General features: G+C 31.6%; 1 protein-coding gene across 2 annotated transcripts in view; it reads right to left on the minus strand.

Moving 5' to 3' along the window:
• Nucleotides 1-5,155: 5,155 nt before the first annotated feature.
• CHIC2 (cysteine rich hydrophobic domain 2) overlaps nucleotides 5,156-16,206 on the minus strand; it is a 46,039-nt gene continuing 34,988 nt past the window's right edge. Inside the window, exons 4-6 of one of the 2 annotated variants that reach the window (XM_036895293.2) lie at nucleotides 10,459-10,515; nucleotides 10,233-10,292; nucleotides 5,156-6,874 (exon numbers count right to left, since the gene is read on the minus strand). In XM_036895293.2, the coding sequence (XP_036751188.1) occupies nucleotides 6,824-6,874; nucleotides 10,233-10,292; nucleotides 10,459-10,515 (168 nt within the window). In that variant the 3' untranslated portion in view covers nucleotides 5,156-6,823. Of the gene's footprint in view, nucleotides 6,875-8,809; nucleotides 10,145-10,232; nucleotides 10,293-10,458; nucleotides 10,516-16,206 lie in introns of those variants that run through there. The other variant, XM_057502231.1, reaches the window with a different exon arrangement.

Below are 16,206 nucleotides of genomic sequence, written 5' to 3' on the forward strand. Positions count from 1 at the left end.
CAAGTAAAATGAAAAAAGTTTGTATCACAAAGTCATTTGATACAATGTAACAGGTAAAATTTAGCTAAATATGTGTATTTACAGGAGTAGTGATTAGAATTACTTCTGCTTCCTAAATGAAATCTTAAAAACCATTGCTAAGCCTAAGCAGAATCATTGAGAACCCTATTTAAGAGCTGTAACATGCTTCACATGAGTTACAGGGTATTTTTTAAAAGCTGCAGCAGCTTTAAAAATTTACAGGCAACTTAAAACATCTGGTGGAAAAAAGGCAGTATGTAAATTGCATTTTTTTCCTATTCCTTTTTCAAACTACAATGCAAGTTCATGAACACACAGTATAAAACTTAAAGCTTAGTGTGCAAAGTTCCTAAACTCACATTCATAATGCCAATTATTTATTCCAATGTTTCTACTACAGGGCAATTTCTGTGTGTATATTCATTCATATGGTCATTTCAACAGACATCATTAGTTGGGTCAATTTCCTTTAAAATGGTTTTTGATCTGTAAATTCCAGACTTCCTTTTCCAACTTCACCTAAATTGGCTTAAAATTTTATGTAATGTATTATAGTCTTTTAAAGACTAAATGCTGTGAATAGCTAGCAGTATTTTATTTTTGAGCATGGAATCACATGTTGAAGTGCTACAACAGACTCACCTAAAAGCAAAAACTTAAGTAGTCAAAGCAAGCAAAGTTAAAAAAAAAATCCTCTAGCTCAAATTAGGTCTCCATTTGCTTACTAGAAAAACCCTGTTTATGAAGATCTAATTTAATGAGAACAGATATACTGCAATCAACCAGGGACCAAAAATCAAGCCACCTTCAACATAGCCCATCTACATTTCTTTGCAATCATGCAGGCCACCAAATTAATCTAAAGAAAAAATAATCTCATTTTAACAAGAACGGACCATGTTTGTTCGACAATGGCTTTCTTAATAATGAAAGAAATATACATACCTTTAAAACTTAACTGTACCAGTTATTGTCATTTTTAAAATTTTACTGGAAAATGAATATAACTAGAATACCTGAAAGCACAATAGGGGCCCTGATCTTCCGAACAGCTCATCCATAAGAAGTTTCTGATCATTTAAAAATTATCCATGTGCATAAAATCCTTTATTTAACAGTATTTCTGAAAATTGTCACACTTGAATTATAGAAAATAGAATACTTTAAGTAGCCTCCCACTATTTTCTCAAAGGACATGATAGAAGAAAACTCTTATGTAGAACAATTTTTAAAAATTACCACTGTAATACATGAAGAATGTATAAAGGAGGCACAAAGCTGTGTACAATACCTGCCCATTGCATAACTTTCCACCCTGTAAAACAGTGTAGGATAACAATGCAGCTATTTCTCTTAGTCAGTAGTATTTAGCAGATTGCTTTCCAATCATACTTCCACTGTCAGTTTCACAATGCTTAACTCCTCTGAGGACAAAATGTCATTAGCTCCAACAAATATAAAAAGAAATAGAGACTTTAAAGGGCTTTGATAACTTCAAAACAAGCTCTTTTTTCATGAAAACTTTATGGCAATGCAATGAGACTGTTGTAATTACCTAATTAAATAAACTGTTAATAGAGAAAAAAAGATGTGGGCTTTTATTAAGTAAAAAAGGTTTCTTGAGAGCATAGGATACTCGTTCCTTCTATAATATTTTACATTTATAGTGTATTTATGTCAAGAAAGAATTGGAATCATTTTTACTGAATCAAGAACCAGTAAGAGTAGAAGAGAAAAATCTGCAGTTTGTGGGTAAATGATAGTCCAATAAAGGAGAAGAGCCAAAATACTGATCTATCACTTATCTTCTCTTGAAAGCTGATTGACATTGTTCCTTTAAAAAAAAAAAAAAAAAGGAATGGCTGGCTTATCCACCAAAATCAAGAATGCCTGATATGGTTAGTTCATTTAAATATTTCTGAGATAAAGATGTAGGAAAGCAATATGCTATCTATTTTTCTTAAAGAGAAAAAAGCAGTCAACTCTCAAATTCAGAGCACCATGTTTATGAAGTAGAGGAAATGTTTAAAAAAGAAGTTATGATTTTGCTAAAGTATCTAAGATGTAACTACATTTTACAAGGTCCTATTAGAAATTTTTCTCAAGTAGTATATTAATGTTTACCTGATTATTTAAACATGTTATTACTATAAGTATATATAGGAAGTACTCAAATTTTAAATGCAAAATTTGATAACTCAAGATTATCCTATGTAAATAAGTGAAAAAAAGCTATTCAATCATTACTGTTAAACATCAGCTATTTACTTTTATATAGGAGCTTTAATAACAACAAAATAAATAATTAAGAAATGTAAGGTAGTTACAGTAGCTTCCTTTTGTGGAAATGAAAATAAAACTAAAGGGGCCAAGTAACTTGATGATTTTATAGAATATCATAAATGAATTCAAAATCAGGATTAGCATTCTGGATTTGTTTTCAGTATTGTCCATTAAAGTTACAACCAACCTCTGTTGTTTCAATTTACCATGGGTGGGGGGAGGATATTGCTCTATATTACAGAAATAAGAACACAGAATTATGACTAGTAGAAACAATATTTAGACTTCTCTTAAATTACTATAAAAAATTTTTGTACAGGACAAGATAGCAATGCAAGATTCAAAGACAAATCTCACCTCGTATAAAAGGTATGTTCCTAAAAGTAAAGCTGGATATTATATTTATGGAAAATTAAGAGTTACTTTATTTCATTTTTAAGAGTGTTATGTCAACACTATTATGGGATAATTAAAAGTTTGGTTAAAGATTGGCCTTGAGCCTATTCTTTATTCCTTAATACTAGATATATCACCTTTCCAGATGGAGCTAGAGGGTATTATGCTCAGTGAAATAAGCCAGGCAGAGAAAGACAAGTACCAAATGATTTCACTCATCTGTGGAATATAACAACAAAGCAAAAACTAAAGGAACGAAACAGCAGCAGAATCACAGAACCCAAGAATGGACTAACAGTTACCAAGGGGAAAGGGACTCAGGAGGACGGGTGGGAAGAGAGGGATAAGGGGGAAAAAGAGGCATTGCGATTAGCACACATAATGGGGGACGTGCACAGGGAAGGCAGTATAACACAGAAGAGACAAGCAGTGATTCTATAGCATCTTACTACGCTGATGGACAGTGACTGTATTGGGGTATGTGGTGGGGACTTGATAATGGGGGGAGTCTAGTAACGATCACGTTGCTCATGTAATTGTACATTAATGATACAAAAATAAATAAATAAATCACCTTTCCTCAGAAATGGTAATTTAAGAATCCCCAAATGCAATCACCCTACTACGCCCTCTCTGGAAAGTCTGGACTGATAGGGTCCAGTGAAAAGGAAAACACCACTATGACAATTGGAAATTTAAGTTAAGAAAGTAAAATCCAAGTACCACCTTAGCAAAATTGAGAGTGTCAGCCATTCATCACTTAATGTGACTGACCCACTTTAATTTGCCTTCTACACACCTAGCTAAAAAATGCAGAAGAATTAATATTCTTACTGGGAGCTTTGGGGAAAGAAGATAGAAACTCTGAACTATGTCCATCACTGGGTGAAGACTCTGGACATCAAGAGGTCAGTAAAAGGACCCACAGTGCTTCAGTAGGAAAAAAGAAGGAAGGAAAGAGTGTCCAAGACTAGATGTTAGAATTCAGTCAGACAGTTTTAAACACATTGTACTTTTGATTTAGTACTACTGACCAACAGTTGAGCCAAAGCAAATATTTACAGTGAAAATCAGGCATGCAGCTAAAGATTATAATTGCAAAGCACAATATCATAAAAAGCTCAGTCTATGTATATAATGCTACATAAAACTAGTGTAGTTTGAACTCACGCAACTGTGGGTCCAACTGTAGGTTACTATTTAGTATCATTCCTTTATAAACAAAGATTGATATGGAATGTTGTTACAGTTTTATACAGTTTGCCTGTATCTGCTAATATAAAGCAGCAATCAGAAGCTCCTTATAAATAACACTGAAAATACAACCATGGAGAAAGTTGTGGTTCTTTCTGATTTAAAATTATTCAATTATAAAACTAGGTTTTCTAGTATGAAAAGGAAGACATTACTTACTATTATTCAAGGTTTTAAAATTTCTTGATTTTAGGCCAAAATTATATGTTCATATTTTAAATGAATGAAATTAAAGAGTCTTAATAAAGCATCTGATGACCATTTTATATAGGCAAAGTGACCCTTTGAGAGGAAGGGGCAATCTACCTTAGAAGCTAAATGTGTCACTTCACTTTTACTACAGTAGCTTTTGGACATGTATTATAACCCAGATATACAAAAGTCATGTATTAAAATATAACAGGGTTTGCAAAGGGCATTATTTGATAAACTAATGTTTCTATACAGTAATGGTGGACTTATTGTAAAACGCCAGTAATTAAGCCTATGTAAAATCTATACATTAGAGTTTCTGCCAATAATACCTTTCCTTGGCCAATAATAAAAATTAAAAGTACCTATGGTTCATGTCTTACAAACTTTAGGTAAGAAAACAGGAACTGAAGAATAACAATCATTTAAAATATTTCCTCTGGACTAATGTTCACATATAGGCATCTCTGACATTTCTAATTTCCAACATAGCTGCTTAGATTCACGATTCAAGAAAGGATAGCCAAGAGTTTATACTGGGGGCTAATAAAAAAAACAAGTATGGAAACCTAACCCTAAGTTATGGTAATACCACATATGAAGCTTTCATGGTTCTTTTCTATATAGACATTGAAATATAAGAGTGCACATTTCTAGGGAATTAAAGTGATTGACTCATTTGCCCAAATTTGAAAAGCTTTTAAAAAATCCTACACTTAATATCACCAACTATGAAAATTATCTTAGTTAAAATATTTTATGGGAATAATTTTAAAATGATAATTTATAGAAACTAATAACAGGAGAAAGAAATGTCTAAATAGGTAGAGTTTTTCCTATAAAGCTAATCAATACAGTGCTCTACAAATTTACAAAATTTTAGATATGGAACACTATGTTGCATAGTGTACACATTCATTGTATTTTTCTGCTCCTTCTGAACCCTGAAGCAGATTTTAGCCTTCTCCATAAAATAACTTTTCACACTGGAACCACAAAGAAATACTAGTTTTTGAATAACATTACCATTTAATTGCACTACTTTAAGGTAGTAGGACACACCCTATATACAAGGTAAATTTGAATTCTTTGACCTTTGCGCTTTTCATTGGAGAAGTTATTTTATAAATTCATGATGAGCGTTTTGGTGGGCAATGGAAACAAATAATTCTCAGACACCTCCCCCCCCCAAATCCTAGTTTTTAAGATAATTTCTAATGTCCCATATAGGACATTTAACTGTTCAAATTTATACAGAATCACAGTACTTTAGAGAAGTGCAAAGAAATACTTAAAAAAAAATACAGGTATATAAGTTAATGAAACTGGTATTTAAAAGATTTAATACAAGGAAAAAAGGTATTATATAGTGGTACCAATTCTTAATACAAATTATTAAGCATAGTTTATATAATTTCAAAAGTTATTCACATTATTGCTTGATACCACAGTTGTATGGAACAAGTTCTTGACACACATTAAAAGTATAACTTCAGGTTTATAAAAACAAAAATTTACATATAGGTCATTCAGAGGTTCAGAAAGTTTTAAAATGAAGATATGTACAACCAAAAGGAGAAAAAAAATGCATGTTTGTATATATTTAAAAGAAACAAGCTGATGTGGTTCAAACTTATATGTCACACTCTCAATTTAAAAAGTATACATAACTGAAAGCAAACTAGTGAGTGAAAATTATATATGTCCTCCATTTCTTAGTAATAATCTGTTCTAAATATCAATGGGAAATTAAACACCAGCTTATTTTTAATTCTAGAACTTTTGCTTTCTTTCAAAAACTTTTCAGAAACATATATCCATTCTACAATTGTTAAATTGGGAGAAATATTTTCCTTAGAAATTTTTAAAAGGAGAATCTTCATACTTTTGTATATAAGATTTGATAAATGATAAAAAATAACCCAAATAAGGCCATTATTAATGTCATCTTAATCAAAAATATACACATATTGTAATGCTACTATACTTTGTGATCCTGAGCTCTAGTAACCATTAGATACATGCATGCCATTCATTGATTTGCCTATTCTATTAAAAATAATCTAATCCTGCCTTACTACCTTTGAAGACAGAATACTTTCAAAACTTTTTGACAGGTCTTCATGTTAGATATTTCTGCTGTAAACAGAGCATTAGGAATTGTATGAGAAAGGGTATGTTAGGTTCCAAAAAGCTATTAAAGAAAACTTACTATTTCAAAATAATAACTATGTTAAATTTAAAAAGGAAGAAAAATAATACAAAGAGTGTGCTTGGTAGAATAGATAAGTAGAGCCTTACAAAGGTGTTTTTCCATAAGGAATTAATAAATAAAGGACTTCATGTACCTTAGTGACAAAATAAAAAAGGCTGGCCACTTTTTATGCTAAGTTCAAATGTATTTTTTTGATAATACAAAAAAGTAGTCGTTGAAAATCAGAATACATAACTGTAAAGAGCACAATAACTTAAGTATTAAACATCTTTATGAAATAACTGTTGCAAAGTTTGACAAAAATGCACACTTAGAACATGCGGTTATTAAAAAAAAAACAGAAATAAAAAAACACCACACAATTTCTGTAGAACCAATGTTATGTTACCACCAGGAGAGCACCAAGCAAGGCACCATTGGAAAGACAACATACTTGGAAAGTCTCTATAAATAAAGTAAATGCTAATCTGGTCGAAAAATTGGTGTCTTTGGTAAAAATTCTATAAGGATGACCTGTAGAAAGAGAAAAAAAAGTTTTAAAAAGATTTAAATATATTTTTTTATCTTAAAAATTGTGTAGATATATTCCACTAAAATCAATTTTGAGAGTGCCTTGGACCTACAGAAGTAGAATGCATGCATTAATGAATAAGAAAAGAGAGCTAGCATTTATTTACTGAGTACTAACTACATATGAAGTGCTTCATACTATATGGATCTATTTAATCCCAAGAACTTTTCATGAGGCATGTATTATCGTCCTCATTTTACAGATGAGGAAACTGATGATGCAAGGAGTGTTAACACCATGGATTGTGGACTCAGTATCTGAAGAGAGAATTATCTTCACTCTAAAGCCTTGACCTTTCTACTGCACTATATGTGACTGCAACTTACCCAATCTTTATTTCTTCAGACTTCCTCCCTTTTATGTAAACCAATTCCATGGGTCTTTAAGTTCTGGAGTTGCTCTCATTTTACTGTACCAGGATATGTGATCTCTAGTAAAAAGGTATCGGTCCTTTAACTCTTATTTTTCTAAAGGGTCCTTTTCTTCTTAGATTAGCAAAAATAAAAGTTAAAATTTGTTACAAAGGACCTTTTACTAGGAAACTAAAGAAAAACTGACAAAAACAAAACAGAGCAATACAGAAAGACACAAGTTCAGCAAAGTTAATTTTTATTTCAAACTTGAACTGTCTTAAATTACAATCAGTTCTTTCCCTTGTTCCAATTCTGTATGAAACAGATGCTAAACAAAAATTTTTTATTTGAATTGCTTCCAAATTCGATGAACTCCTCATTTATTTCAGAAACTGTGCCTTGATATAACCTCCCGGTTTGGACACTCTTTTACATTTAGCCATCGGAGGCAGAAACCTTCATTTTTGCTCTTTGCTTCTTCTGGTTGTTGATCTGCCTCAGTCAAGAAGGTCTTTCTATACCTTGTCCCCAAACATTGCTTTCCTAGTTTACTTATCCTGCAGTAGTCTTAGGTACCACATTTACCACTCTTCTGACTTACTTGTCCACAAAATGTTCACGAGCTTTCTGTCTAGCTATTTTATTTGAGCTAGATCCCTCCATTTCTCAGTTTCCTCATCTACAAAATAATTGGACTGAAGTAGATAGATTCTTTGAAGCTCTAAAATTCAGTAATTAAATGTCTAAACTACTTATGAATCAATATTCAATGAATACTTCTGTACTTCAAACATGTCCTCAATCAAGCAGTATGTGAGATTTCAGTTCTTGGGCATAGGCATTACATTCTATAGTATATACTACACAATGCAAAGTAAAGACTATCTGACTATATTTGAATTTGTACTACTTTTAAAGAACATATCATATGAACTCTTTTCCTTCAGAAGTCACACACAAAAATTTCTCACTCTCATTTCTTCTAAATCATACTGCTCTACCACATATGAATGAAAGAAAAGTTGGTATCAAGCTGGTTTTTCTAGACTGTCTCCAATGTTCAAAATACAATCAAGGAGAATTATTTTCCCATAAAAAATGAAATTTCTGTTAAGTTAAAAGAAAGTTGAGGCCAAGAGAAACACTCAGTAAAAGGCCCTAAAATTCATTAGGTGAGGAAGCACACTCCCTTCTTACTAGATTATTTGCCATCTTAATTTTAAAAATTATTTTTTAGGGATGTTTAGAAATTATGTTATTCCTCCATTCAACTATCACAAATATACACACTCTGAGAAAACTCAGAAAAAATACACTTTTTAAGAAATTCTTATACATTACTTTTTATTTTTACTACTATTCTGAAAATCTTATGAAGGAGTAAGAAATAACGTAATGACTTTAGGGGAAGTGTTTATCTAAAAATTCATGATAAAGAAAACTATTTCACAAAGTATATCAGAATGTTTTGAAGGTTAGTAAATTATTATTTTTAGTTAATAAAAGAATGACACAAAAATAAGCATGAATACAATGAGTATATTTTATGAATGAATGACATTTATATATTTTTTTCTGGGAATAATTTTTAAGTTTTTCTTTCCAAAGTAAATTAGAAATGTGCAAAAAATATACCAGTGAAAGCTTCAGTTTTAAGCTTAGTGTTTGGGTTCATAAGTATAGCAAATATTTTTTCACAAAATCCTTTAAAACTCCTACTTATCCATTCTTCCCACAAAATACAAACTCTTACCATCGAAAGACTAGCATTTTCACAGGTCACTCTCAAAACAAGTTATCTGAATGTGCTTTTTTATTATAATGAAGCATCAAGTGTCTTTCTTATCATTATAAATTATCATGTTTAATATAGTAGATAATGATAAATCTACATTATTTAGTTCACTGAAAAGGGCTATTCTATGAAAAAAGACATTTTTAATATGTTTTTATGTTCTAGGCTAGAAATTAGATCTGTATGATAATGAAAGTAAGGAAAAATGCTACAGAGAAAAATGATTTTATGGTAATTTCCAACTATTTAAGCACTGTTTTAATCAATTTATACACATACATGCACACACCATCTGTGATGGCTATACTGTTTCAAAGAATAGACAAAATTTGTCAGAAATAATGTGCCAGGTACCTCACAAAGGCTAAGACTTTAATTTTCAACAATTAACTCTTTCTTTAGATCTTCTTCTTTTAATACAATAACCTTTCCACATTTCAAACACCCAAACTCAAGGAAAAAATAAATAAAAATTCATAATTTTCTATAGTTTTCTGAATTTCTCAAAAGAAATGTTGTTTAAGTAAATCAAGGAGTCAATAAATTAAATCTCATACTGAACGTAAGTTCTAAAATTCACTGAATATAGGTTAGATATCTTTTAAAGGATAAACACAGGAAGAGACATGTCTCATGTTCTGCTTACTTTTAAGATAATTTTTACAAAAAAATTCTAATTATACACTGAAAGATTCTTTAAAGACCTCTGAGGTACGGGCAGTTAAAATCTATAAAGGCTAAAGTTTCTTAAGCTCCAATGGCTTGGCTCAAAGGTTTTCTTCCATACTTGGAAACTTGATTAGCATTATATAAAAAAGCCATATCTGACTTGCTGCGTAACCAAAGTTGTGGCTATTCTTTATACAGCATCTAAAATTTCACACTCCATCAACACATGTTCAGCCTATTTTATCTTGGCAATTAATTTATTATTTTTCAGAACACAGTGAAGCCTTGTTTTCAAGTCATTCATAACTTTATAAATCAGTCTTGCATATGAAACCATGCAACTGTGAACCGTAGAAAATTCTTGCACTCAGGAGATTAAGCTCTTGACACCTTTGCTGATTAATAATCATGGAAAGAATAAGATCAGAAGCAAAATAAATGATCATTTAATAGAGAAACTCACAAAACAGCCCTTTAACTTACATATTCCATCATGTTATTCGTTTCACATTTCCTTTTGCTCAGTCTCCAGTGCAGGCACAGCTAGACAAGTAGGAGAGTAAAAGAAGAAAAATGAGCTCTGTTTTATTGCAGCACACAGACTAACCCATTTGTCCACCTTTCATATTTTTAGTTCAACAAAAGCATCTGTTACCATACTGCGCAATTCAGACCCCAACAGTACGAAGCTGCTCCCTGTGGTACTCACCTTGTGGTATAACCTATTGTTTTCCCATTCTAATAACTTCTCAATCGATCTTCGTGTCTGGAAGACAAATGAGAAAGAAGTTTACTCTTGACTGGTTTTAGAAAAACTTTGTTTTGCAGCTGCTTTCTGTGTGAAAAGGAAAGAGATACAGACAGTGACTGAGTATAGGGTGGTCTATAACAGTATCAACATTCTAGTACTAAAGAGTGATCTGAACAGAAATAGCATCCTATTTTAATAAAGATGTGGTTTTGTTTTTTATTAGCACTACATCTTTTTTAAACTGTTTCAAACTTACTAGCCTCTGATTTAAAACTATGGAAGTATAAAAAGCTAATGTTAACTACCAAATGATATAAATTTAAATCCTGATTTCTTTAAAAATATTTTTGCACTATGTAAACAGCACTGTAAGTTCATCAATATATATTTTAAAACCAAGGTTATTTAAGTGTTAGTTAACAAAATGCAAATGGCCTTTAGGGCAAATTCAAAAAGGAAACAATTAAAAGTTAATAAATGAAAGAAATCAATTAGTTATCAAACTATTTTCACATTGTACTTAAAAATAATGTCCAAATTTAAAAGCTAATTTATTATTCCACAGATAAAGATTTTCAAAGAGAGACAAAACTGTATTTAAACCAACAAAAAAATGACAGCAAATCAAAGTCTCAATAGTACTGTTAAAGGAATCAACTGAGAAATTTACATTTAAGATCACTTGTTTTTTGCAATATATGCTATGCAGCATGAAATATTCTTGCTTGGGAATATGAATAAAAGAGGGGATAATTCATGGTGCCAGGTGTTAGGATGAGACTGACACAGCTGCAGGTGCAAAAAGGACAGTGATGCCACAAGGATCAACTGCAACTTGGTGCAGCTGCAGCTTCCTTGCAAAGGAAGAAAAAAGCATCTAGTGCTATTAATATGGCACAACTAAAGTACTAATAAATATGAAAATATGCATTTCAAGCAAGGATGAGCTAGGTGAAACTGTTGGGATCAAGATTGTTTTGAATAGTGTTACATAATAAAATAGTTAATATTTATTTTAATATCTACTATAGTTACCTTATTACCTTTGAGCATGCTGAACATGCTGAAGACGCAGCATGTTCAGCATGTGTAGGTGTCAATTATAGTTCACAACTACAACAAATTACATTTTCGAAGCTTATTTCATAAAAATCAGAAAATCAACTTACTCTTTAGGTAATAATAAGCCAATGACTAATTTATTACATTACTTTTTCTGAACAGTTTTTTTTGGGGCAAGAATTTTAAAGGAAAAAAGTGCCCTTGTTAACAATGATCAGCAGACCTCACTTGTTTCTTTGTAAAGATAGCCTTTTAGAGGCAGCTCTCCTTTTAAATGAAAATAGGGCAGCAGTTATGGTCACACTTTTTGTTAATTTAGGTGCCAGTCAGCCCCAAATCAAAAGAAAATAAGGCTGCAGAGTGTAATTAACATTCAGTTCAGTCGTTTTGTCCCTTGTCTAGCCCCCAAGCTTTGTTAAAATTGCCATCTGAATGCTGAAGGCTGTAGGGAAATCGATTTGATTCTAATCGCACCATGAAAAGAACATGATCTAACTGCTTTCAGCCCTCCGTAAATCTGTACTAGGTCTTTAGCACAATGCAACTTCCAATTTAAAAAGCACTGAATGTCTCGTCAATGACTTTGTGAAGAAAAAAGAACAAGGAGCAGACATAAAAATTCCAATAGTTGTTTAAGCATTAAAGTTCATTTGCATCACAGCGAACCTGAAAAGGGCTGACCTCTCAAACCGCCTCTCAGGTCTATGAAGTTGTAGCCTTGACAAGCTCACATTGACAGAGCTCATTGACTCTGAAAGGCTACTCTATCAATGGGGAAAAATGGCAATAGGTTCTACTCCGAGCAGGCATCTGCCTGCCCACCCGCTGCTAAACCAATGGTAAAACCGACTCAAAACCTGAATCTACCTTGTAATCTTCCTTTCTGGGACCTTTTAATAATAGATTAAGATTACTATACAATTTGAGGTTTTACTTTTACTGATGGTTGAGAAGGGGAAAATGGGGTAAGAAAGAACAAGGATGGACAAAACAAGATTTCCAAGGCTGTTGTTTTACATTAATGCATAAAATTAAGAGCTTAACATTACACTCTGCAAATACTCATTACTCAAAGAAAAAAGTGTAGTTGCCATCATTTCATCACAAATTTAAATCCATGCTATATTATAATAAGGGTGGATCTCATTATGAATGGATCCCATGATGTATATGATACATAAACACACACAATTTAGAAACTTAAAAATACTTACTTTAAATGACTTAACTACCAGTATTTTGAATAAAACATAATTATAAAGTGTGAACCTTAAACTCCAAAATATTTATGTAGGAATTCTGAATCTACTCTTTGCCTCTAATTAGGAGTTTAATGACAGGGTTTGATATAATTGTACTTACAATATTGAAGGTTTCTGAACCAAACCCTGGTAGGCCATATTCTGAATAAGCATCTAAATATAAAATATTTCTACACACTTGACAGTCTGGAGTAAAAGCTTTGAATTAGCACCCTCTAATCGTGTGGTTTAAGACTTCTTTCCTGCTTGACAGGTGAAAAAAAAGCACTTGCACGTGCAGCTTAATTAATCACTGCACTTGACATTTCAATGATTTACAGTGAGGAGCAGGTGAGAACATACAAAACCAGAAAGGAACCCTTGATCTAAGTGGAACATTTCTAGCACACTAAGGTGACAAGAATGTGGATTCTAGCAGTAATGAAAAATTTTTTTTAATTAAAGAAAGAAACTGTGCCACAAATTATTTGTTAGTAACAACAAAAGCTTAAATTAAATGGAAAAAAAACTTTAACTACTGGGAATGTTTAATACTCTGCAATTATTTTCAGTTAACAAAATCAAAATATATTTTCAAGATTAAATACAATACCAATTTGGCAGATACTGAAAAAAATATATGACATTTCAGCATTTATAAAAGCTATTTAAAAGTCTTTAAACATGAAAAGAAAGCACCTTATAATTGCAGTCATCTAGAAATAAGAGTTAAGAATTTAAGTCCACAGGGTTGTCAGATAGCTATTTCTAATAAAATGTAAAATTCAACTACCAAACTCTATAATTATCACTGGACAAGCAAACCTAACCATGTAAAAATGTCCCTGATTTTCTGAAGGTTATATTAAAGGCTACCAAATTCAATATAAATTAAAGGAAACTAATAGGCATCAGGAAAAAATATGTATAGGGTTTGTCAATATGAAATATACCCCCCCCGAAAAAAAGTCTTTCAGTATTCTAGGTCAGTAGACTTCTAAAAACAAGTATCGTAATTTTCTTAAAAGAATTTGGTGCTTGTGAAAAGCACCAGACTGACAGTCATGGGAACTAAAAATCTTCTATTTAACTGAAAGAACAGGGGAAAGGGCAGTACAGCCTTCAGTGCAAGCTTCCCTACAGTGGGCCTTAATCCTTTTCAGTGCTCACACCCTGGGGGTGAGAGGACAGGTTAGTGGTTCTTTACCAAAGAATCCTCAGTCCTCCTGTCTAAGATGATCAACAAGAAACCTTATTTTATCATAGATTATTATCCTTAATTAAAAAAACTAAGGCTCCCAGCTCACAATATGAAGCAGAACAAGTTTTTGATGAAAATGATGTCACATCACTAGCCTGGTCTGTAAGAGGAGAGCTCCAATCATCTGGGCTGCCATCCATTCTCCCTCATCACACAGCTCACTTTTTCCCCCCACAAATATGTCACTTCACACCTTGCTAATTATATTTTTCTCACTGGTGAACTATTTCTAATATAGCCATTCAGCAATGTTTAAGTAAAAAATAACAGAAATTCAAAAACATCATTTCAATTCTTAAATAGACATATTTGTTGAACAGATTTAAGTTGAGTAATAACAAGTTACAATAACAGAAGGATAGAAATTCGGGCACCTATTTTTTTTGTATTAAAGTATCATTGATATACAATCTTATGAATGTTTCACATGAACAACATAGTGGTTCCAACATTCACCTGTATTATCAAGTCCTCAGTGCCCCCCCCACCCATTGCAGTCACTGTCTACCAGTGTAGTAAGATGCTACAGAGTCATTAGTTGTCTTCTCTGTGCTGTACTGTTGGGCATCTGTTTCTATTGCTTTGGTTCTTTTTAAATTTTTGGTAGGTTTGTGAAAATAAATCACAATATGAAAATTGCAAGGGAAGTAAAATAGCCTGAATAATTCACAAATGGCTAAACTATGATAATCAACAGTTAACTACAGTAGGCATGACATACTCCTATCACTGCTTGAAAAAGTGGTTTTTCAAAGTGGTTTTCTAGAAGTTGCTAATAAAAATCAGTGGAAATCTCATGAATTTTAAAGTTCTTAAAGCCAAAGAAAAAATGTTAAGTGTTAAAACTGTTAATAAAATTTCTCTGAACTGTTACCGAAGAAATAGCACTCAGTCTTTAGAACATAAAGATGCCAAGATATGTTAAAATGTATAAGCAGAATATCTCACAAATAGTTATTTATAGAAGTTCAGCTACTTTAATTTGAAATTAAAATTTGAATGGGATTTATTCATAACATCACAGAATGTCAAAGTGCAATTTCAAGTGTTTAACTTCTTGTTGAAAACAAGCTTAATTTTAAACTCCTAAGTTTATAATGCATTAACTAAGCTTTAACTGGAATAATGCTTTAAATATATTCATAATCTTTTTTTTAAGTATTTTTCAAAAAAGAACCATACTTATCTTCTGACATCTGTGCAAATTCAAATTGCTACAGTAAGTGAAACAAAAATGTTCTTAGTTATAAGTCATTAGAAGGAAACCATATAAAATGTTAATTGAATTATTTCAACTTCAGAGAAAATTATGTGATTCACTTGTTTGTTCTGGATTAATATAAATCTTTTATTACAGTGATATGCAAAAAATTAAAAGGCATACTCAGTATGATGATAAATGAAAAATCTGGATTCACCAAAAAGACAAATTAGAATCTGATCAGATTCCTCAAAAGGATTTTTAAACAAATGGCCTTCTTGTACTTAAAGGCTCCTTTAAAAATTTTTTATGTGAACATAACTTTTAAATAACCTAGATAAACTAAAACATCCACCAAAGTATCATTATAATAACCCTTTCTTTTACTAATGTTTATTAAATGTAATGTTCAAAATGAGGATAAGCTAAACAACTGCAAACATTTGGGTACGAAAAATAACCTCTTAATCCTGAGCAGTAACACATAGATACTAATCTTAAAAAAGGGATTCTTACATGCAATTTTCAATATTTGTGACCAAGGCTCGTGATTCTTAACTTTTTTAGGTTAAGAATCACTTACCTGACTACTTTGTGAATAATGGAAAAGGCACATATGCACAGATATTTAAATGCTGTACACAATTTTAAGGGGGTTATTCACTAACTTCTGGTAACATTTCAGAAAATACTAGTTAACACCTCAAAAAACTAAAACTGAGTTTCAATTGACAGTAGAAGATTACAAAAACTTGTTCATAACACAAATAGAGTTAACTAAGCCAATTAATCAAAAGTATTACTATCAGGGATTTGTAAAAAACACATAATTACACAAGAAAATCACTGGTTAGGACCAACTTAGGTAGAGTGGAAAAAAAGAAAAATCACCTGCTCATTGATTATAATGAATAACCAGAGAAACCAAAAGAGGTAAGGAA

Source organism: Manis pentadactyla, chromosome 5 (genome assembly GCF_030020395.1).
Source record: "Manis pentadactyla isolate mManPen7 chromosome 5, mManPen7.hap1, whole genome shotgun sequence".
NCBI lineage: Eukaryota > Metazoa > Chordata > Mammalia > Pholidota > Manidae > Manis > Manis pentadactyla.